Source organism: Octopus bimaculoides, chromosome 20, assembly GCF_046866305.1.
Source record: "Octopus bimaculoides isolate indiv1 chromosome 20, ASM4686630v1, whole genome shotgun sequence".
NCBI classification, from domain to species: domain Eukaryota; kingdom Metazoa; phylum Mollusca; class Cephalopoda; order Octopoda; family Octopodidae; genus Octopus; species Octopus bimaculoides.
In genome coordinates, this window is record NC_142947.1 from 25362627 (window position 1) to 25388126 (window position 25500).

At 35.0% G+C, this 25500-nt stretch overlaps 2 protein-coding genes and 2 pseudogenes across 2 annotated transcripts; all 4 read left to right on the top strand.

Moving 5' to 3' along the window:
- The first annotated feature begins 413 nt into the window (after nt 1-413).
- Nucleotides 414-6478, top strand: LOC106883889 (uncharacterized). The gene is made up of 7 exons (XM_089337847.1): nt 414-500; nt 953-1064; nt 2979-3078; nt 3627-3753; nt 4197-4264; nt 5301-5492; nt 6215-6478. The coding sequence occupies exons 1-7, from the start codon at nt 425-427 to the stop codon at nt 6374-6376; spliced, it is 837 nt and encodes a 278-aa protein (XP_089193973.1). The 5' UTR covers nt 414-424; the 3' UTR covers nt 6377-6478.
- Nucleotides 2361-2479, top strand: LOC149131634 (5S ribosomal RNA; annotated as a pseudogene).
- A 13002-nt stretch (nt 6479-19480) lies between the features above and the next one.
- On the top strand, nt 19481-25447 carry LOC149131635 (uncharacterized). The gene is made up of 7 exons (XM_089337848.1): nt 19481-19567; nt 20020-20131; nt 21957-22056; nt 22605-22731; nt 23166-23233; nt 24270-24461; nt 25184-25447. The coding sequence occupies exons 1-7, from the start codon at nt 19492-19494 to the stop codon at nt 25343-25345; spliced, it is 837 nt and encodes a 278-aa protein (XP_089193974.1). The 5' UTR covers nt 19481-19491; the 3' UTR covers nt 25346-25447.
- On the top strand, nt 21329-21447 carry LOC149131636 (5S ribosomal RNA; annotated as a pseudogene).
- Nucleotides 25448-25500: the final 53 nt, after the last annotated feature.

A 25500-nucleotide genomic window follows, 5' to 3' on the forward strand; every position in this document is an offset into this window, starting at 1 on the left:
GATGAAATCTGTCCAAGTGCAGTACGTCCAATCTGTCCAAGTGCAGTACTCCATTTGCATGGTTGTAATCATGCAGAGGTCAACTTTGTCTTTCTACATGTAATAAAATGAAGTTCTCGTCAGATTCTAGGACCAGTCTTATCTTCTTATAAAGCATCCCAGCTTAGAATGTAAACGTTAAGTTTATGGCTAGTTCTTATCCTTGAACTGAGTGGTTGCGATCTTGCTGGCTGTTTCGTAATGTTACCAGCATCTGCTGGTTGCTTTTATGCAATTGTTGCATATCTCTTCATTCACAGGGATAAACAGGGGAGAACTGGGATGAACGAAGGGTCAACTAAGTTGGCTATTCTGCTTTCATTGCTAGATTTAGAAGATATATTCATAAATATAATTTTCGTATTATTTTTTTTCAGTGACAAAGATGAAGTTCTACCTTGCCATCCTTTTCGTAGCTGCCTGTCAGGCTTTCTCAATCACATCTATGATTGAGAAAGAAGGTAAGTCTTCAACGATCATCTAGTAATGGATGTGTAGTTTAAGTGTACCTGTATGTAAATGTATGTACGTCTGACGTATCGATGCGTGTGGTATGTGTGAATGTGTGACTCTGTGTGTGTGTGTTTGTGTATCTCTGTGTGTTTGTGTGTGTCTGTGCATGTATGTGTGCGTGCGTGTGCGCACGTATCGTGTGCGCACGTATCGTGTGCGCACGTATCGTGTGCGCACGTATCGTGTGCGTATAATGAAAATTTTTTGCAGCATTTTTAGCTTCAATTATTTACATCTAAACTATTTATGATTATAGACGTTTCTTTAGATTTTTTTTCGGCTGATACAGACTTGTAGAATTCAAAACAATGTGAGGAGCTGTGGGTTATGCTTTGACTTTGAGTGAATGTTTTTATTCGTATGTGCTTTCATGGGATCTAACTTTCTGCATACATTCCAGCATTCGACCTCCTTATCAAAGAAGCTACACAGGAACTGGAGCAACTTGCCGGGACAGAAATCGAGAGAACTCTGACCGCTGAGGGCATTCACATTACACCATCTGAATTGAGGTGAGGTCACAGAAAAGTAGGGAAATACTAAAGCCATCTTCTTTTTAGTTATACATACGTATGTATACATACATACATACGTACATATATACATTCGTCACATACGTATGTATGTATGTATGTATGCATGCATGCATGTATGTGTGTGTGTGTATGCGTGCATGCGGGTGTGCGGGTGTGCGGGTGTGCGTCTATATATATATATATATATATATATATATCGTTCATTTCTGCGTTTACTAATTTCAGTCATTAGACTGCGGCTACGTACTTTCTTATGCTTGCTACTTATTTTGTCCGTTTCTTTGGGCAAAACGCTAAGAGACGATGATATAAACAGACCAGCACTGGCCGTCAACCGTACTTTCACTCAAATCATTTAAGAATCAGAAATTGCTTTTAATTAGATAATACATATCTACATACATGCATATAAAATTGTGTATATATGTATAAGTTTGTCTGCGTGTGAGTAAATATATATATATTCTTTTTTCCTTTTACTTCCTACCGTCACTTGACTGCTGCCGTGCTGGAGCACTGCCTTGAAGTGATTTAGTTTAACCTATTGACCCCATGACTTTTTTTTTTGAGCCAAGTACTTATTCTATTGGTGTATAAGCACACCAACAGCGGTTTTCAAGCGGTAATGAAGGGGAGAAACACAGACTCAAAGACACACACACACACATACACAGACACACATAGATATATAGATATATGTATATATATATATATATATATATATATATATATATATATATATATATATATATATATATACGACGGTCTTCTTTCACTAAATGCAGTTTCCGTCTACTAAATGCAGTCAAAAAGCTCTGGTTGGAGCGAGGCTATTGTAGAAGACACTTGCCCAAGGTTCCATACACTGGGACTGTACTCGGAACGATGTGGTTGGAAAGCAAGCTTCTTATCACATTAATCTGTGCTTAATATATATATATATATATATATATATATATATATATATATATATACATATACATATATATATACATATATATATATATATATATATATATATATATATATATATATATATATATATATATACATATACATATATATATACATATGTATATATATACTATATATATATATATATATATATATATATATATATATATATACATATATATATATATATATATATATATATATATATATATATATATATATATATATATATATATATATATATATATATATATATATATATATATATATATATATATATATATATATATATATATATATATATATATATGTATGTATATATACGGCCATATCACGCTGAGAGCACCGGTTCTCGTCCGATCACCGAAGTTAAGCAGCGTTGAGCCTAGTGAGTACTTAGATGGGTGAACGCTTGGGAAACGTAGGTGCTGTAAGCATCCAACACTTTAGGCGTAGGAGTGGCTGTGTGGTAAGTAGCTTGCTTACCAACTACATGGTTCCGGGTTCAGTCCCACTGCGTGGCACCTTGGGCAAGTGTCTTCTACTATAGCCTCGGGCCGACCAAAGCCTTGTGAGTGGATTTGGTACACGGAAACTGAAAGAAGCCCGTCGTATATATGTATATATATATATATATATATATATATATATGTATGTTAGTTTGCGTGTCTGTGTTTGTCCCCCCACCATTGCTTGACAACCAATGGTAGTGTGTTTACGTCCCTGTAACCTAGCGGTTCGGCAAAAGAGACCGATAGAATGAGTACTAGGTTTCCAAAGAATAAGTTCTGGGGTCGATTTGCTCGACTAAAGGCGGTGCTCCAGCATGGCCGCAGTCAAATGACTGAAACAAGTAAAAGAGTAAAAGAGAATATATATATATATATATATATATATATATATATATATACATGCAGCCGTATATCATTTATACAGTTTGATCCAGAAACTAGCAGCCAAATTTGGTGAGGCTCTCCGCGAAGAAGTGACCAGCGTTATCTCTCATGTTCACACTTTCGCTGACCTCAAGACCAAAGTAAGTATATTAATGTACATTAGAAAAAAGTCGAAGAAAGGGAAGATGGTGGGTGCAGAAAATGGAACGAGAAAGAAGAAACGTTATCAAGAAAACTTCTTTCGAATTGGAGGGCACCAGCCGCTCCGGACTGAATTGTTGTCTAATACTCTTTGGCATGTTTTCTGTAATCTTTTATTCTGAACCAGTTGTATTCAATGAGCTTTCAGCAAGGAAAGAAGACGAGGATCTTAGTTTTCTTGTTTTATTTTTTTGTACCGTTCCATTTTTTGCACCAATCTTCTTCCTGTTTTTTCCCACGTTTTTTCCTTATTTTCTTACTGTCCAGTGGGCTTGTATTTAATATACATACATATATATAACGCATAAACAGCGTCTGAAAGATACATGGCATATTTTATAAATATGACTATTCAAGTATCACAATAACATGAAATTATTTGTAGCTCTTCGGTTTTGTATTTAAATTGATATTTATCTGTCCCTGGAGTACTTTGTTTGTTGATTCTCCCTCTATTGAATCATATATACATATATTATCTCTGTAGTTTGCCCAGAAGATTTATGAGAACCTTCGTGTGTCTGCCCAGAAGATTGCAGATGGTATTGAAAAGGGACCCGAAGTTACCCAGAAATTCATCCATGAATTGTTGGCAGATATTGATGCCATGGAAAGTAAGGAAGCGAATTTTGATTTGTTTGTATTTTTCATTTTTTTGTATTTTTTTTTTTTTTGCTATCTGGATTTGTCTTTTGTTTGAGAAAAAGATCTTTCGTAGGTGGTTCTAGCTGGTCATGGTACCAATCTCCCCAAATGATACACGCAATGATGTGAGAGAGACTGACACATTGGACAGAATTAGTATACAAACACACGAGATGATTACAGATGAAATGTCTTTGACCATAGGGTTGTTCGAGCAGCACTTGCCGGGGTTGAAACCATTTCATCGACTGTACTATTTTCCATATTTTGTAAATATATGCACGTCATTTTTTACGCACACACACACACACGCACGCACTCACGCAAAAAATAGAAACATACATATTTACATCAACATCTTGAAAATTATTTACTTTAATGTATATATATATATATATATTGTTATTTACAGAGAGCGGGCATTTCATTACTGACATCGAACAAATGTTTGAAAGTATCTTTGAAAAGGCTTTGGCAACTGTAAGTAACAAATTATGAAAAATGTTTTATTAACTTTTGATGAGAAATGTTTATAGCCTTGTGTTTGAGTGATGAGTGATGGTTACAATACGGCTTACAATACGTCGTATGAGTGATGCCTACAATACAGCTTTTGCAAAGCCTCCTAATTTACTATTGACTATTTGGCTATTGATCCAATTATATTTTTGTTGAGCTGATTTGTTCATAATCAAGAATTTGTTAAAAACACATGAAAGCGTGCAGTATGTGATAACTACATTGTCAATATCCTTTGAAGTTTATGAGAGTATGTCCAAATGTTTTGATCACGTAATATGAATCGCTAGATAGACAATCTGAGAATTATGAACGACAGCAGTGTTTCTCGTTTTGTTAGAATGAGTCAATAACGAATCAGAACATAATGAATGCTTATCCAAGAAGAGAAGTGTAATCTCATGGATGTAGTTCTTCCGAAATGTTGCTGGCAATTTTTTGCATCGTATTAGTATTTTATATTATCTGTGGTCTTCTTTACATTAAACATATGTTGAATATAAGGACAGCAAACGACTAGTTAGTACCACTTCTACTGTCAATAGAAGCCAAATCTGTGTCAAATCAAAGACTGACATAACATTGTATATCATGTGTCAAGGTGAAGACGTTACGGACCCGGATGAAACAATTCTGATTACATGTCGGTAGAACAGAGCTGACGTGGGATCAACTAATGACAGCAATATGGATGTGGTCATTTTTGAAAATGGCAACATCAAAATTTCTGACATTCAATTTAGTTTTTGTTATTGAACCCATAATTACAATATCGATCAAATACTCCTTTGTCTTTTATCACTTACTTGATTCAGTCGTTTGACTACGGCCATACTGGGGCACAATTCTGAAGAATTTTAGTCGAACGAATCGACCCTAGTATTCTTTCAACTCTCGTACATATTGTAACGGTAGCAAAGCAGCTTCTTATAAACAGAACCATCCCGGCGCCTATAACTTGCTGTAACATTTTAACTAATTCCTTTCATTTTTGCAGGTCATCTACGACGTTCACCAAAAACGTGACTTAATCGATATCTTCGATAAAATCAATGACACACTTCGTCGTATTGTCGGCCGCCTTCACGGAAAGTTCCATGATTTGCATGATTTCTTGCACCAAGCTATTTCCCATGGAAAAGACAAGCTGAAACCTCACATAGAAAATATCAAAACTTTGGCAAAGACTGTAAGTGATCGTTTTTTGAAATATGGAAGTTTTACAAATGTACTGAAAATCTATTATGTAATAATGTTTTCGTCGGACACTTTTCTCCTTATTTTTATAGCCAACTCTCAATGAAATGAAATAAAAATTAAATCAGAGATTGTGCACTACGTGAAGCCATTTCTTTCTCTACAATGATCGTACAACTTGGTTAAAATTGCGAGAAATATCCAATTAGTTTCAATGGAAGTGGATAATGGCCATCATTATTAATTTCTTTAGGTTTAAATAAGAATGAAATTTGATTATAATTTGCATATTTCAAATTTGCGTCTAATTTTCGTATTGTGATGTCAAATAGAAGAATCTATCATATAGATGTGAATTTCGAATTATATATTTTCCTAACCCCAGTTTGGGAATGATGAAATAACTCCCAGTTATAAGTTTCTAAAGATTTGATAAGATATACTGCTGATACTTAGACATTGTTTTGTCAAAAGCAAACAAGAAGGTTCAATGGTAACGCTGATTAACTGCTATTCGTTTACTGAAACGGGGCTAACAATCAAATGACAAATTCCAGGTCAGATCGCGAGTAAAAATATTTGCTTTTATCTTAAATGACCTCCTCCGATGGAATTGACCGTCATAAAAGCAGGAGAGGAAGTAATATCTTGTTTGAGATTAACTTTAACAACTGTGAAAATACTTATGAAATTGCATATTGTTTATACTTTCAGTTTATTACCCACATCAACGACGTCAACGCTAGAGTTGCTAAGCAAGCTTTGGAATTCTTCAAACCTTGGGCAGCTTTATTGGGTTCCACCTGGACTACATTGGTCAATGATATCCACAAACGCCTGGAGCATTTGAAACCAACAAGCACGCCTATATTCTAAGTAGAAATGTTAAATCATATACACATAAACATGTATGTTAATATATGTATTTATTACTGAAAATATATTTGGAATATCTGCCGAATAAATATCTAAACATAATCCTGATGTTGTTTTCATTCTTGTTTCTACATACATATATATAAATACATGTAAACACACACACACCACACACGCGCAAGCACACAAAAACACACACACACATAGATGTGAATTTCCAAATTAGTTTGATAGGGATATATAATCCTAGCGGCCACCGCATTCACTTTCACCACTCAAAAATACTGGCTATCCTTTTCAGTAGAAGCATATGTAGGTGCAGAATTGAAAAGACGTGATAGACAGCAGAATAAAACTGGATATATAAATTTCTGTCCTCCATATTCTTAATGACAATGCATATTTAAGTATAAATATGTAGATATTTATATTAATATATCTGACTTGCACAGAGAACAAGCGACACAAAAAATAAAAACGGAGGAAGTGAAAAAGTGTTAGAATTCGAAGAGCTCGCGGAATTGGTTGTGCGAAAAGCCATCGTAGTCAAACTAAAGTTCGTATCATTTGAGTGTCTACTCTACTGAGAATCTCTGGAATCCATCACACACATGCATATATATAGATACCCCCCATCACACACACATATATACATACACGCATATATTTGTGTGTGTATGTGCGTGCGTGTGTTTTTCGCGTGTATGCATGTGTATGCATGTGTGTGTGTGTGTGTGTGTGTGTGTGTGTGCGTGTGTGTGTGTGTGTGTGTGTGTGTGTGCGTGTGTGTGAGTACTAGTTCATCCTCGGAATTCACTAAAATTACTTTCTTTAAAAGCATAAAGCAAAGACATATTGTGGTTTACTTATATATATTTGGAAAATGAATTTGGAACAAATTTAGAAGTGTCATCTTGTGTTGTGACACTGTAAGAATATAGTATTATGTAAAAGGATAAAACTTATTCAATTGCCTGATAAATATGTCTTATATATCAGATTCTCATCAGATTTACAATTGAGTAATCAGTCCCATATACTTTGACACCATTTAATAAAGACAAATTCTCAGTCTGTTAGCCTCCAAATCAGCAATTATTCTTGACCATTATTTACTTGCATCGTAAAATAAATTCAGAGAAAGAATTTATTGCTTCGTTTGTTGTTTAGCCCAATTCTGTTTTACAGAAATGGAATATGAAGAACTAAAATTTCCAATATGTACTTCGTTTTTAAGACTGTATGGTGAAATTTGAAGGAGATTTGACTACTATTTCTTACAGCTTGACCGATGATGTAGACGTTCTCGATGCAATCACTGAAACATACTAACACTAGTTAGCATACCAAATTTAAAATTAGTCACCATATTTTAAACCAGAAATCTTATGACAACTTACACATTACAATAACTTCAAGGACTCATCTAAAAACAAAAATCTAACGTATTGTTCAATCAGCTCCCTCACCCCACTGCTAGAGACCTATGAGGGGTGGCTGAAAATTTCATAGGTTGAATTAGATACTCTCATGGAATGTGAGCAAATGAAGCTTATGTTTCAAAACAGTCACCCTTGCGATCCTCATACGTCTTCCAACGATGTTGCAGAATTGGATTCCGTTGGCGAAGAAACTTTCATTCCGTTGGTCAAAAGCGTCATCAACAGCAGATATGACGTCATCATCACTGCGATGTTGGTTCCCAGCCTAGTGCTTTTTAAAAAAACCTTTTTTTTCTGTTGGGAGACAGATGATAGACAGATTGGATCAAATAAGGAGAATAGGGGAGCTGATCAACCTGTTGAAAGCCACAGTCACACACGGCAGCCACTGAAACCAACGGCGCGTGCGCTGGAGTATTGTCCTGATCGAACAAAACCCATTTCGTCAGTTTTCTTGGGCGTTTGGTCTTGATAGTCTTTCATTACTGCCTCGGCAAGTTAGCATGGTACTCTCCACTGATGGTGTGATCCTTCTGAAGGCAGTCAATAAGCACAATTTTATTTGCATCCTAAAATATTAAGTCCATCACCTTCCCTGCAGATGAAATCACACACACATACATATGCACACACATATGCACACACATATGCACACATACACATATGCACACACACATATGCGCACACACTCATGAATGCAAAAGCACGCACGCGTGAATCCCATGCCTACATGTATCTATTGCTACAAATTATATTTATGCTCATTGTGTTTATCGACGCACACATGTGTGAGTGAAGGCATGCACATGTTCTAGTGTACTTACGATCAATACATATGTGTGTGTGTGTGTACATACATATGTATATACACACATACACTAGCAATGCATCCCGACGTTACCCGGGTGTTATGACCTACAGCCACATTGTATTATTTGTTCCTTTCTTATGGGCAGAATCAGCACAGCTGATATATAGTAGCGCAATGGAAGTTATTGTTTGTTTAAAAGTGAAGGCGGGGAGGGTACAATTTACATGGGTCTGCAGCAACGTGCTTTCTTTTCCTAAGAAGGATCACAAACTATGTATTGTAACATCATGTAAAAGTTGGTCATTACTCTTTTACCCAGAAATCACATTTTCAAAATTTGAATTACCCCCATCCTTTCCCACACCGTCCCCGTCGCAATTTTTCAATATGTAAACTTTTTTTTTTTTTGATTTTTTTTATCCGAGTAGAAAAATAGAGATTACGAATCTGGGAAATACATATAGTTTTTAAAGTTTAATTTTTTCCCAATGAAAAACTCAATGCTCCTTCTAGCAGTCACCAACACGTCACCTACCCGCTTTCAAAAAGCTAAAACTTCCCAATGTTTTACTTTCTCTGATGTTTCACGCATGCGTAGAATTGTACTGAAATAGGTGACGTAAAAAATACTAGACCACCAACCACCAGAAAACCTAAAATGCAGATTTCCAAAAAGTTAAAAGTGAAATATGGGGAGTTTGTAACTTTTTGAAAGCTTTGTAACGCGATGGTTGAACGTTTGGGACGGAGATTTTAGTGTTTCTTTAAGACGAAAAATTTTAAAGGTTAGTACTTTATATCGAAGATCAGGTTCTTAAATACGCTCATCACAAACACGAATTACAGAATAGAAAACGATTATCTCAATTTGAATTGAGCTGTAATTTTGCGCGTGCACACTGTAAGAAATAACATAATTCGTAGAGAAGTTTTACCAAGCGTATGTGCCTCTATGCACGCCGCGCGCATTTGTGTGTGTGTGTGTGTGTGTGTGTGTGTGTGCGTGTGTGAGAGAGAGAGTGAGTGAAGGTGTATGTTGTCATGTATGTATTTTTCGCATGTAAGTGGCAGCCAATCGCTCTCTCTCTCTCTCTCTCTCACACACACACACACACATCTTTCATGTACACGTACATGTACACATATGCATACATATTTTTTGCATGTATTTTTGCGTGTGCGTGTGCAGGTGTGTGTGTGTGAAGAGAGCGAGGGATTGAATGACTGTACTTCCTCATAACATAGAGAAATGGATGTCTTTTAATGAGTGACTAATTCGGAGAAACTTTACTTTCATTTATTTACATTATTTACATTTGACGGATATACAACTGTATTACATACATTATTCACACATCGTCCCTCTTGTAATGCAACACTTGCAATTGTGCTTCAAATTGAAAGTGTGAGATTATTTTCATTTTCTAATGCCACCTGGTTGCTGTAGAGCAGTGTCTTTTAAATAGCTATAGCTAGTTTTTGAAATAACGTAGAAAATATGTAAATAAAAATAAAGTTTATTTGGTAGTCGAGAGATTACTGAATCGGCAACTCAGTTTTCGAATGCATAAGGAACATAGGCACGCACACACACACACACACACACACACACACACACACACACACACACACACACATATATATATATATATATATATATATATATGTATATACAGTCTAGACTCATCCATCTCTTTTGTCAAATCTTATATATAAAAACGTAAAACTTAGATAAAACTTAGATTTGTTTCGACCAAAGATCGGTCCAGGCCATGTCTAACTTAATAGCACCACCTGATATGATTATCTAAATCCTTTTTACAGTCAAGTTTGGTCTATGGTCCATTCAAGTAATGAGTTCTTATTGAGTGAGTTGTATCCAGGTATCGGTGGCTTGTCTGGCATTCTTTGAAGAAAGCTGTCTAGACTCGGTTTAGAGCTGATAGTATCCTTTTCCTCGTTTATCTGTTTCAGGACAATGTTAAAAAGGGCAGGGCATGTTGAAGAAAGAAATTATACCGCAATCTACCTATACGTTGTGATTCTGAATTGGGCAGGGGACGTATGGCTCTTGGTCTCAGCCTTGGATGAACCTTGAAACTAATGTTCAGGTCGTTTGGGCAATGCAATATATATATATATATATATATATATATATATATATATATATATATATATATGTATGTATGTATGTATATGTATAATATATACATACAGTCTAGACTCCTCCATCTCTTTTGTCAAATCTTTTCCTCCTGCCCCCCACTTTTCCTGCACTATCTCTGACACCTCTGTATGAGTTTCGAAAGAAAGGTACCACTACAAAAGCAATAAAAAGCATTTGTGAAGTGTATCCGATGCAGTGAAAGCTAGTATATGTCAGCTGTGGTTTAAAATGTTTTAAGATGGCGATTGTGATATATTCGATAAGCCTCACTCTGGAAGACGACCCACTCTGAATGCCAACCTTTTGAATGAGACTATTGTATAGGGTCTATGTCAAAGCACCAGAAATTTGGTGCAAAAATTGAATGTCATGTTCAACTAGCCACGAAAAACTGAAGCAAATTGGGAAAATACGCAAAGAGGGAATTGGAACTCGACAGAAAACGAGTAAGACAATGGTTATCACGTAATAAGAAGCCAGTGCCAACAACAAAAACCAGAGCCCCATCCACAAAGATCCTTACTTTGTGCTTGGTGGAACATGCAAGGTATTCTCCATTACGACCTACTTGAAATGGAAGGAACAACAATGCAGATGTCTATTGCCAGCAACTTGATCGTGTAAATGAGAAACTATTTCGAAATAGAAAAGGTGTTATTCTCCCACAAGATAATGCACGGCCACACCCTTCATAATAAAATTGTTAGGATAGGAAATACTGCCACATCCTCCATACACTCTACAGATTTCCATCTGTTCAGATCATTAGAGGCAAAACATTCAGAAACTGAGAAGAATGGAAAAGAGTCATTCAGACTGTTTTCAGAAACAGCAATTGATTTCTTTGACCGTGGCATACATACACCCTGCTTAGACGTACATACTCGTATACATAGCATACTTGTCCTTATATTAATAATATAAATAATATCTGCTAAAGCAGCGGCTCTAACAATATACATTTAGTAAAGGAAGTTCTATAATATTGTAATAAATTTATTGTGAAATTCTGAAGTATTGAAATGCGTAATATTCTTTATATACGTATCGGTTAAGTGATTCTTTTTGTTCGTTAATACGTTTGTTTGTACAATTTAAAATTCCCATACATTCTAATAAACATAAATTGCAAAATTTATAACCTGATTTATAGGGAGTATCATTTCTAACAATAGACTAAGAAAGTGTATATTTCATATATTTATCTTTTACTCCTAAAATAAAGCAGTCAAGGATGTATCATTAGATTTATATACCTTCTCTATTATTGAAATTGATTTGATAAAACTAACATGTCAGTTTATCAGTAAATGTCAATCTGTCAGTCTAATATAGTTACTTCTCCCTCCTTCTCGCTCAACTAGTCCTAGAAAGATTTTAGCGTTCCAATAAACTTTCTCGACTGAAAAACTTTGTACTTGGTCATTTCAAGTATGTAAATGTGTGGAGTGAAGGAGAATATATATATATATATATATATATATATATATATATATATATATATATATATATATATATATATATATATATATATATATATATATATATATACTAGCAGCTAAGCCCGGTTTCACCCTGTCGGTTTGGATGATGTAAAACCTACTATGTGTAAGCATTCGACTTGTTTTGGCACATTTATGTTAGAAAACAAGTTTAGAATGACTGACTTTTTTTTTTCAAAACGCTAAACACAATTGACTAGCAAAAAAAAAAAAAACCAACTAAAATTCAACCAAATCAAAACATAAACTCAAATACTAAGCGAACAAAGATGAACCATCCCACTTCCATTGCGCACACACACACTAACAAACACACACATATTCACATACCCGCTTTTACATATACACACAGATTTGAAACACTGTTTGATTTATTTTTTTAAGCGTAAAATGTTCATTATCCCACTACCAAGTATGACATCACCCCTTCCTTCCTTATTAATTTATCACCCCTTCCTTTCTCATTCATAAACACAAGAGTATTATTATAGTGGACTATCTCAGTAACCATGGGAGCTATGAATAGAATACAAAACCCACCACCGGTCATTCTACACATCCATGTAATTTTTCGTGCAATTCCACTCAGCGGTTTGACCGTGAATCCGAAGACATGAAAGAATCGCCCGTGTGAAATTTATATATATATATATATATATATATATATATATATATATATATATAAAGTTTAGATTTAGATTCAAAAATTGAATATGGTACTTATGTTTAGGCAACAGAATATAGTATGGTATGGTATTATATAAAAACCATTCCAAAAACTAAGTGATCAAAAAATCAAAATAAGCAACACGGATTTTAAAGATGGTTGCAGTACGCACGTTTCATGCTACTCCATTTATTTAAGTAATGCGAGCATTACATTAAATGCAATATGTAGAACAATCTTCAGCTGCACGAAAATGCAGAAAATTACAGTAGAATAGACATATTTTAATTGTGGCAACATTTCAAATCAAGATGGATTTTTATGTATTCTTCCACCCACTTGGATTTGAAATGTTTCCACAATTATAATATGTCTATTCTACTGTAATTTTCTGCATTTTCGTGCTGCTGAAGATTGCTCTACATATGGCATTTAATGTAATGCTCGCATTACTTAAATAAATGGAGTAGCATGAAACGTGCGTACTGCAACCATCTTTAAAATCCGTGTTGCTTATTTTGATTGTATATATATATATATATATATATATATATATATATATATATATATATATGTATGCGTGTGTGTGTGCGTGTGTGTGTGTATTTATTATACATTTATGTATGTTTGCATATTTATGTGTGTGTATGTATATATAATATATTTCTATATACACGTGTATATATATATGCATATATACAAGTGAATGCATTGTCCTTTCTCTCTCTCTCTCTCTCTCATACACTCACACACGTGCGCACACAGCACACACGCATAAACATACACACACACAGGTATTTCAAAAACAGCGTTAAAAAACGAGATTAACCGGAAATAACCGAAGAATTATTTTATTTTCCAATAAATATTGTATTTAAATCCAGGCATGTTGTACTTTCCATATATAATATGCAGTTGGATTTGAAATTATAGATACGTGCGTGTGTTGTGTGTGTGTGTGTGTGTGTGTGTGTGTGTGTGTGTGTGTGTGTGTGTGTGTGTGTGTGTGTGTGTGTGTGTGTGTGTGTGTGTGTGTGTATCTGTCTGTGTGTCTGTGTGCATTCGTATACAACTACTATTCTGGTAGTTTCTAGTATAGCATAAAAAGGTTTAATAGTTGGAGTATGACATACGCTTCGTCCCATATCGAAATCTATGGAGATTTCAATACACTGATTTCTGAACCCGATTGAAAAAATCTAAGTCACAAGATGGTGCATTTGCCCAAGTATGACAACAGTTTTCCATATAATGGCGATATCTGCGCTTGTAAAGATACACACGTGCCTCCCATATGGGATAGTCTTATGACCTATACAATGACCTCCACCTTACGGAAGCAGACCTGCCAACTGACTGTATATAGGAACTCCCAAAAAGATTGGGTGAGAAAATTAAGTCCAAGCAATTTCAGAGAAGAGCCTTTCTTTAGTGCTTTGACAAGTTACTAGCCACTTCTTGTCCCATTTCTTAATAGCCTACAGATTCACCGCAAGTTTAGCATCGAATTCTAACCGTTTCAAGGATGAAAGAATGCCAGAGAAAGAGACAAAAAAAAGAAGTAGTATTATCAGCATAAACAGTGATGAATTGAGGAACATTAGCAGGAAAGTCGTTGATGAAGAGGAGAAACAGAGTTGGACCAAGAATAGAGTTTGAGAAACACTGGCATTGATTAGTTACAAGCACACAGTGACCAGAAAGGAATAAATAACCGGAAGATGTGAATTGTAATAAGAGTCAGAAGATCAGCAGTTGGACTAGAGCTACGAAAGAATACTGTACTCCAACAAGAAGCCCTACGTTTCCAAGAAGCTTAACCAACCTAATGCTAATGAGCCTTTCAAACAACTTGCTAGCAACAGAGAGGAGATGAACTGGATGATATTTGTTTAGATCACCGTCATTCTTCAGAATTGAGAATTTGATACATTCCAGCATAATGAAAAGCAAGATTTAGCAAGACAAAAATTAAATAACTTTGAGAGAAAGGAAGACATCTCAGTAACACACTGTTTTAAGACAACAACGGGAATATTGTGAGGACCAGCTGTTTAGATTAATCCGTCCCAAAGATACCTTAGCAACTAACTTTGCAGTTGTGACTACAGAACCAGGAGTCTGTTCTGAATAAGAGTAAGCTCATGAAGAGATGTGCAAGCTAAGGAACTAAGAAGTCAGTTTTTCTGAGGAGGACCTAGAACATCTGACAACATCAAAGGTAGGTGCATATATGTGTGTGTGGGGGGGTATGTACGTACGTACGTATGTATGTATGTATGTATGTATGTAAGTATGTTATAAAAACATATATATATATATATATATATATATATTTATTTATTTGTGAATCAAAGCTACCATTGGTTTCATGTTAAGAAGAATAGGAAAATATCCTAGTATCTTAACAACTGTTCAAGCCGATCACATGGAGAAAGGTATTCGCCTCCATTTTGGGAAACAGTTTCGTTTCGTTCACGGGATATATCGTAAATTCGCGTAAACGAAACAATGAAGCAATGAATCAAGAGGCATTTTTTGAGTTTGTCTCCCTTGGATTTGTTTTTTCGATCATTTAAAAAATTTCGTGCATTATTTGTTTGCTTTTGTTCTGGACATAGTGTTTTTGTACTTGTATACTGAAGTTGTACATCTTTGGAACTTATTTCTTCTTTGTGTAGAGTTTGCGACTTATTTCTTCCTTGTTTTGTGAAGCTTGTGTCATATTTATAGCTAGTGACATAGCACCGAATTTATTAAAACTGATAGACAACAACTTCACACAAATACCACAAAATCTTCAACAGAAACACTGTTGAATTAGCTATCGTTGCTTCCCCAATGTTAGAACAATAATACTTAATCACAATAAACATAAAGACACCAGAAATACCCCAGAAAGACTGCAACTTCAGATCCTCAAACTGCTGCCATCTAAACAACAGCTGTCTCGAGAAAGAACTCGTATACAAATCCAAGTCACGGACTCTAACTGAATACCAAAGACGTATATCAGAATGATGGGAGACTCGTTCAAAGAAAGGTATACGCAACACCTTGCATCATTCAGAGACAAAAAACAAAAAGCATCAAATATAGATATGGACATTGAAAGAAGGTGGAAGAAGCAACTCCCGAATAGAATGGAATATTATTGCTAAAATCAAGAAAAACAGTTGACGGAGTACAAAACTCTGAATTACTGAAAAATTAAATATTATACAATCAACAGACAATATCTTAAACATTACGGATGAAACCTTCTCTCCCTGCATACATAAGCAATATTTTACACACAAATACTTTTAAGAAGAATTTAAAAGTTAAAAACCTTATAATATAAATATAAACTGTGAGAACGACCCTTAAGGAATCTAGTTAATGATCCCCTAAGGTAAGTTCTTATGCTACATTGGTAACGGTTGCTACATCCTCTGGAACATTATATATATATATATATATATATATATACATGTGTGTTTGTGTTTGTGAGTTTGTGCGTGCGTATCTGTGTGTGTGTATGTGCGTCCGTGTGTGTGTGTGTGTACGTGTGTATATATATATATATATATATATATATATATATATATATTCACCAACTGAAAAGTAATGCAGACGAAATGGTTATACTGTCATATATATTCGAAACAACAGAAAATTTTTCAATATGATTCCTTTCCCAATACTACATGCACAATCTAGTTTATTGAACGAGAAAGTGTTGTTAGGCGAACAAAAGAGAAATTAGACGTAGCATATCAGATATATAAACGGATGAACTGATTCACGCAGCCCGACGTGTCATAATGCATGAACTCGCTACACGACTAGACTGTGATTATGATGCATTACAATAGATGGAGGAAGACTTTGGGTATCCTAAGCAGTGTGCAAAGTCGGTAATTCAGTAGTTGATAGTTGAAATAAAACAGAGAAAGATAGAAGTCTATTCTGATCCAATGGAAGCTCTTGAAGCCAATGAAAACATATTTTTCGGATCTTGTCTGAGGGATTGAAGCACAACCGATTCCTTATGCTAAGTCTCAGTTTATGGAATGGCGTCAGACGTCTATCCCAAGGCCTGAGAGGTTCAAGAGCAAGTGAGCTGCACAGGATGCCATGATGACTGTTTTTAGTGATTCTTCTTCATTATCTGGTTGAACACGTGGAGACAAAGATTCTAGATAATAAGCAATGAGAACTATGGGTCTTTAAGATCTTCCGAAGATCATTAGCTATGTAAAAAATCTGAAGAGGTTAAAAATTGGAACATCAATCGTTCACATATATTAATATTTACATAGGACCAATCTCACACAAATTTATAAGAGATGGAGATATGACTGAACCAGGTTCATTTTCTTTTTCTTCTTTTTTTTATTTTTGAAGCTTTCGTTTTAATTTTCTTCTTTTCTATTTTTGAAGCTTCCCAATTAAGTTAATCTGGCTTCGTAACGGGAAAAGAAATAAATTCATGGACAAAGACAAGAGATTGAGAGAAGATTTATAACACAACAGCAGCCCACGAGACACTTCAATGATATAATGAGCCTTTGAAAACAATATTTAGCTGAACTAACAACAAGAATGAATTGAGGTTCTTTATAGTACCTGTTTATATTGCGGTAGACAGAGCGACATGAAATGGATATCCAATGGTCATAGAAGGATGCCAGTGACACTATATAAACAACGGGATTATCAACTAATAATTAAGCTAGTATTTGCATATTGTATGCAATGAGTATTAAGAATGACATTTTTGTGAAAGCAATCTCAGTGATATAGAGGATTTTTAAGTATAGAGACTGGACTCAAGCGACTGGATCATCTTGAAATTCCATCTTTTAAGACTGAAGATAAATGAATTAAAGAAGGATAGGGTTAAAACAGTCGCGCCATGTCGTGAAGAATTTGCTGATGAGGAAAGTGTCTAATCAGTGAAGATAAAGAACCGTGGGAATGTACCTTATGCGTAGGTAATCCTACTACACGTGCGCGGGTACTCCCACGCTAACGTTTATATATATATATATATATATATAGAGAGAGAGAGAGAGATAGATAGATAGATATAGATATAGATATAGATATAAACACGCGCTTACACACATACATACGTACATACAGACATATATACATACATATATGCATACATATACATATATATATCTATAAACACACATACACACATGCAGAAATAGATACATATACTGTATGTGTGTGTGTGTGAATGTGTGTGTATGTCTGTGTGTGGGTGTACGTATGTATGTATATGCGTACATATGCATCAATTTATACTGATAAGATACATTCGTAAATATACTTAGTCGTATATGTATTCGAACGCAAAATTATGTGTGTGAGGGTTGAACTTATCTATACGTATGTATGCGCCTTTGCATGTTTTCGTCGAAGTTGATAGACAGATCTCGAATCATATACAATGAGTTACACATACACGTGATTGGAATAGTATAAATATCGCCGGCAGACAAATCAGTCCCATCAAATTCACTTACTCTCAGGTAAGAAATGTTTTGAATACACTCGGCCACATACCTGCTTACATATACACACACACACACACACACACACACACACACACAAACACACACACACACACACATACATACATACATACATACATATTTACCAAAGTAGCTGTCCATTCTCTTTCCACACCGTGTTGTCCTCCATTGGAAAAACTAAGAACAGTTGAAGGCAAATTCAGTTATAAGGCAATTCGTCCAACACTAATATATCGCCTAATCCACCATCATGCACTAACACTTTATCCTTCATATAACACACATGCGCTTGCACACACATATGTATGTATATAAAATACTTTAACTCTGCGATCATGCTCGGGCACTACCGTTGTTTGTACATGTATGTAAATATATGTATTGTGTGTGTGTGTGAGTAATGTATGCGTGTGTGTATGCGTGAATGTGTGCTTATATGCATGTGTATGCTCACATTTTGACGCTGGCCCTTCGTATTCACCGATAAGTTTTGCAATGCATTGCTATTCAGTAAACTGGTGGAACTAAAGTCATTGGACTTTGTTTCTCTTCTACGGATTTGTACTGTGATGATGAAATCTGACCAAGTGCAGTACGTCCAATCTGTCCAAGTGCAGTACTCCATTTGCATAGTTGTAATCATGCAGAGGTCAACTTTGTCTTTCTACATGTAATAAAATGAAGTTCTCGTCAGATTCTAGGACCAGTCTTATCTTCTTATAAAGCATCCCAGCTTAGAATGTAAACATTAAGTTTATGGCTAGTTCTTATCCTTGAACTGGGTGGTTGCGATCTTGCTGTCTGTTTCGTAATGTTACCAGCATCTGCTGGTTGCTTTTATGCAATTGTTGCATATCTCTTCATTCACAGGGATAAACAGGGGAGAACTGGGATGAACGAAGGGTCAACTAAGTTGGCTATTCTGCTTTCATTGCTAGATTTAGAAGATATATTCATAAATATAATTTTCGTATTATTTTTTTTCAGTGACAAAGATGAAGTTCTACCTTGCCATCCTTTTCGTAGCTGCCTGTCAGGCTTTCTCAATCACATCTATGATTGAGAAAGAAGGTAAGTCTTCAACGATCATCTAGTAATGGATGTGTAGTTTAAGTGTACCTGTATGTAAATGTATGTACGTCTGACGTATCGATGCGTGTGGTATGTGTGAATGTGTGACTCTGTGTGTGTGTGTTTGTGTATCTCTGTGTGTTTGTGTGTGTCTGTGCATGTATGTGTGCGTGCGTGTGCGCACGTATCGTGTGCGCACGTATCGTGTGCGGACGTATCGTGTGCGCACGTATCGTGTGCGTATAATGAAAATTTTTTGCAGCATTTTTAGCTTCAATTATTTACATCTAAACTATTTATGATTATAGACGTTTCTTTAGATTTTTTTTCGGCTGATACAGACTTGTAGAATTCAAAACAATGTGAGGAGCTGTGGGTTATGCTTTGACTTTGAGTGAATGTTTTTATTCGTATGTGCTTTCATGGGATCTAACTTTCTGCATACATTCCAGCATTCGACCTCCTTATCAAAGAAGCTACACAGGAACTGGAGCAACTTGCCGGGACAGAAATCGAGAGAACTCTGACCGCTGAGGGCATTCACATTACACCATCTGAATTGAGGTGAGGTCACAGAAAAGTAGGGAAATACTAAAGCCATCTTCTTTTTAGTTATACATACGTATGTATACATAGATACATACGTACATACATACATTCGTCACATACGTATGTATGTATGTATGTATGTATGTATGCATGCATGCATGTATGTGTGTGTGTGTGTATGCGTGCATGCGGGTGTGCGGGTGTGCGTCTATATATATATATATATATATATATATATATCGTTCATTTCTGCGTTTACTAATTTCAGTCATTAGACTGCGGCTACGTACTTTCTTATGCTTGCTACTTATTTTGTCCGTTTCTTTGGGCAAAACGCTAAGAGACGATGATATAAACAGACCAGCACTGGCCGTCAACCGTACTTTCACTCAAATCATTTAAGAATCAGAAATTGCTTTTAATTAGATAATACATATCTACATACATGCATATAAAATTGTGTATATATGTATAAGTTTGTCTGCGTGTGAGTAAATACATATATATTCTTTTTTCCTTTTACTTCCTACCGTCACTTGACTGCTGCCGTGCTGGAGCACTGCCTTGAAGTGATTTAGTTTAACCTATTGACCCCATGACTTTTTTTTTTGAGCCAAGTACTTATTCTATTGGTGTATAAGCACACCAACAGCGGTTTTCAAGCGGTAATGAAGGGGAGAAACACAGACTCAAAGACACACACACACACATACACAGACACACATAGATATATAGATATATGTATATATATATATATATATATATATATATATATATATATAAAAACATATATATATATATACGACGGTCTTCTTTCACTAAATGCAATTTCCGTCTACTAAATGCAGTCAAAAAGCTCTGGTTGGAGCGAGGCTATTGTAGAAGACACTTGCCCAAGGTTCCATACACTGGGACTGTACTCGGAACGATGTGGTTGGAAAGCAAGCTTCTTATCACATTAATCTGTGCTTAATATATATATATATATATATATATATATATATATATATATATATATATATATACATATACATATATATATACATATATATATATATATATATATATATATATATATATATATATACATATACATATATATATACATATGTATATATATATATATATATATATATATATATATATATATATATATATATATATATATATATATATATATATATATATATATATATATATATATATATGTATATATACGGCCATATCACGCTGAGAGCACCGGTTCTCGTCCGATCACCGAAGTTAAGCAGCGTTGAGCCTAGTGAGTACTTAGATGGGTGAACGCTTGGGAAACGTAGGTGCTGTAAGCATCCAACACTTTAGGCGTAGGAGTGGCTGTGTGGTAAGTAGCTTGCTTACCAACTACATGGTTCCGGGTTCAGTCCCACTGCGTGGCACCTTGGGCAAGTGTCTTCTACTATAGCCTCGGGCCGACCAAAGCCTTGTGAGTGGATTTGGTAGACGGAAACTGAAAGAAGCCCGTCGTATATATGTATATATATATATATATATATATATATATATATATATATATATGTATGTTAGTTTGCGTGTTTGTGTTTGTCCCCCCACCATTGCTTGACAACCAATGGTAGTGTGTTTACGTCCCTGTAACTTAGCGGTTCGGCAAAAGAGACCGATAGAATGAGTACTAGGCTTCCAAAGAATAAGTTCTGGGGTCGATTTGCTCGACTAAAGGCGGTGCTCCAGCATGGCCGCAGTCAAATGACTGAAACAAGTAAAAGAGTAAAAGAGTAAAAGAGAATATATATATATATATATATATATATATACATGCATCCGTATATCATTTATACAGTTTGATCCAGAAACTAGCAGCCAAATTTGGTGAGGCTCTCCGCGAAGAAGTGACCAGCGTTATCTCTCATGTTCACACTTTCGCTGACCTCAAGACCAAAGTAAGTATATTAACGTACATTAGAAAAAAGTCGTAGAAAGGGAAGATGGTGGGTGCAAAAAATGGAACGAGAAAGAAGAAACGTTACCAAGAAAACTTCTTTCGAATTGGAGGGCACCAGCCGTTCCGGACTGAATTGTTGTCTAATACTCTTTGGCATGTTTTCTGTAATCTTTTATTCTGAACCAGTTGTATTGAATGAGCTTTCAGCAAGGAAAGAAGACGAGGATCTTAGTTTTCTTGTTTTATTTTTTTGTACCGTTCCATTTTTTGCACCAATCTTCTTCCTGTTTTTTCCCACGTTTTTTCCTTATTTTCTTACTGTCCAGTGGGCTTGTATTTAATATACATACATATATATAACGCATAAACAGCGTCTGAAAGATACATGGCATATTTTATAAATATGACTATTCAAGTATCAAAATAACATGAAATTATTTGTAGCTCTTCGGTTTTGTATTTAAATTGATATTTATCTGTCCCTGGAGTACTTTGTTTGTTGATTCTCCCTCTATTGAATCATATATGCATATATTATCTCTGTAGTTTGCCCAGAAGATTTATGAGAACCTTCGTGTGTCTGCCCAGAAGATTGCAGATGGTATTGAAAAGGGACCCGAAGTTACCCAGAAATTCATCCATGAATTGTTGGCAGATATTGATGCCATGGAAAGTAAGGAAGCGAATTTTGATTTGTTTGTATTTTTCATTTTTTTGTATTTTTTTTTTTTTGCTATCTGGATTTGTCTTTTGTTTGAGAAAAAGATCTTTCGTAGGTGGTTCTAGCTGGTCATGGTACCAATCTCCCCAAATGATACACGCAATGATGTGAGAGAGACTGACACATTGGACAGAATTAGTATACAAACACACGAGATGATTACAGATGAAATGTCTTTGACCATAGGGTTGTTCGAGCAGCACTTGCCGGGGTTGAAACCATTTCATCGACTGTACTATTTTCCATATTTTGTAAATATATGCATGTCATTTTATACACACACACACATGCACGCACTCACGCAAAAAATAGAAACATACATATTTACATCAACATCTTGAAAATTATTTACTTTAATGTATATATATATATATTGTTATTTACAGAGAGCGGGCATTTCATTACTGACATCGAACAAATGTTTGAAAGTATCTTTGAAAAGGCTTTGGCAACTGTAAGTAACAAATTATGAAAAATGTTTTATTAACTTTTGATGTGAAATGTTTATAGCCTTGTGTTTGAGTGATGAGTGATGCTTACAATACGGCTTACAATACGTCGTATGAGTGATGCCTACAATACAGCTTTTGCAAAGCCTCCTAATTTACTATTGACTATTTGGCTATTGATCCAATTATATTTTTGTTGAGCTGATTTGTTCATAATCAAGAATTTGTTAAAAACACATGAAAGCGTGCAGTATGTGATAACTACATTGTCAATATCCTTTGAAGTTTATGAGAGTATGTCCAAATGTTTTGATCACGTAATATGAATCGCTAGATAGACAATCTGAGAATTATGAACGACAGCAGTGTTTCTCGTTTTGTTAGAATGAGTCAATAACGAATCAGAACATAATGAATGCTTATCCACGAAGAGAAGTGTAATCTCATGGATGTAGTTCTTCCGAATTGTTGCTGGCAATTTTTTGCATCGTATTAGTATTTTATATTATCTGTGGTCTTCTTTACATTAAACATATGTTGAATATAAGGACAGCAAACGACTAGTTAGTACCACTTCTAGTGTCAATAGAAGCCAAATCTGTGTCAAATCAAAGACTGACATAACATTGTATATCATGTGTCAAGGTGAAGACGTTACGGACCCGGATGAAACAATTCTGATTACATGTCGGTAGAACAGAGCTGACGTGGGATCAACTAATGACAGCAATATGGATGTGGTCATTTTTGAAAATGGCAACATCAAAATTTCTGACATTCAATTTAGTTTTTGTTATTGAACCCATAATTACAATATCGATCAAATACTCCTTTGTCTTTTATCACTTACTTGATTCAGTCGTTTGACTACGGCCATACTGGGGCACAATTCTGAAGAATTTTAGTCGAACGAATCGACCCTAGTATTCTTTCAACTCTCGTACATATTGTAACGGTAGCAAAGCAGCTTCTTATAAACAGAACCATCCCGGCGCCTATAACTTGCTGTAACATTTTAACTAATTCCTTTCATTTTTGCAGGTCATCTACGACGTTCACCAAAAACGTGACTTAATCGATATCTTCGATAAAATCAATGACACACTTCGTCGTATTGTCGGCCGCCTTCACGGAAAGTTCCATGATTTGCATGATTTCTTGCACCAAGCTATTTCCCATGGAAAAGACAAGCTGAAACCTCACATAGAAAATATCAAAACTTTGGCAAAGACTGTAAGTGATCGTTTTTTGAAATATGGAAGTTTTACAAATGTACTGAAAATCTATTATGTAATAATGTTTTCGTCGGACACTTTTCTCCTTATTTTTATAGCCAACTCTCAATGACATGAAATAAAAATTAAATCAGAGATTGTGCACTACGTGAAGCCATTTCTTTCTCTACAATGATCGTACAACTTGGTTAAAATTGCGAGAAATATCCAATTACTTTCAATGGAAGTGGATAATGGCCATCATTATTAATTTCTTTAGGTTTAAATAAGAATGAAATTTGATTATAATTTGCATATTTCAAATTTGCGTCTAATTTTCGTATTGTGATGTCAAATAGAAGAATCTATCATATAGATGTGAATTTCGAATTATATATTTTCCTAACCCCAGTTTGGGAATGATGAAATAACTCCCAGTTATAAGTTTCTAAAGATTTGATAAGATATACTGCTGATACTTAGACATTGTTTTGTCAAAAGCAAACAAGAAGGTTCAATGGTAACGCTGATTAACTGCTATTCGTTTACTGAAACGGGGCTAACAATCAAATGACAAATTCCAGGTCAGATCGCGAGTAAAAATATTTGCTTTTATCTTAAATGACCTCCTCCGATGGAATTGACCGTCATAAAAGCAGGAGAGGAAGTAATATCTTGTTTGAGATTAACTTTAACAACTGTGAAAATACTTATGAAATTGCATATTGTTTATACTTTCAGTTTATTGCCCACATCAACGACGTCAACGCTAGAGTTGCTAAGCAAGCTTTGGAATTCTTCAAACCTTGGGCAGCTTTATTGGGTTCCACCTGGACTACATTGGTCAATGATATCCACAAACGCCTGGAGCATTTGAAACCAACAAGCACGCCTATATTCTAAGTAGAAATGTTAAATCATATACACATAAACATGTATGTTAATATATGTATTTATTACTGAAAATATATTTGGAATATCTGCCGAATAAATATCTAAACATAATCCTGATGTTGTTTTCATTCTTGTTTCTACATACATATATATAAATACATGTA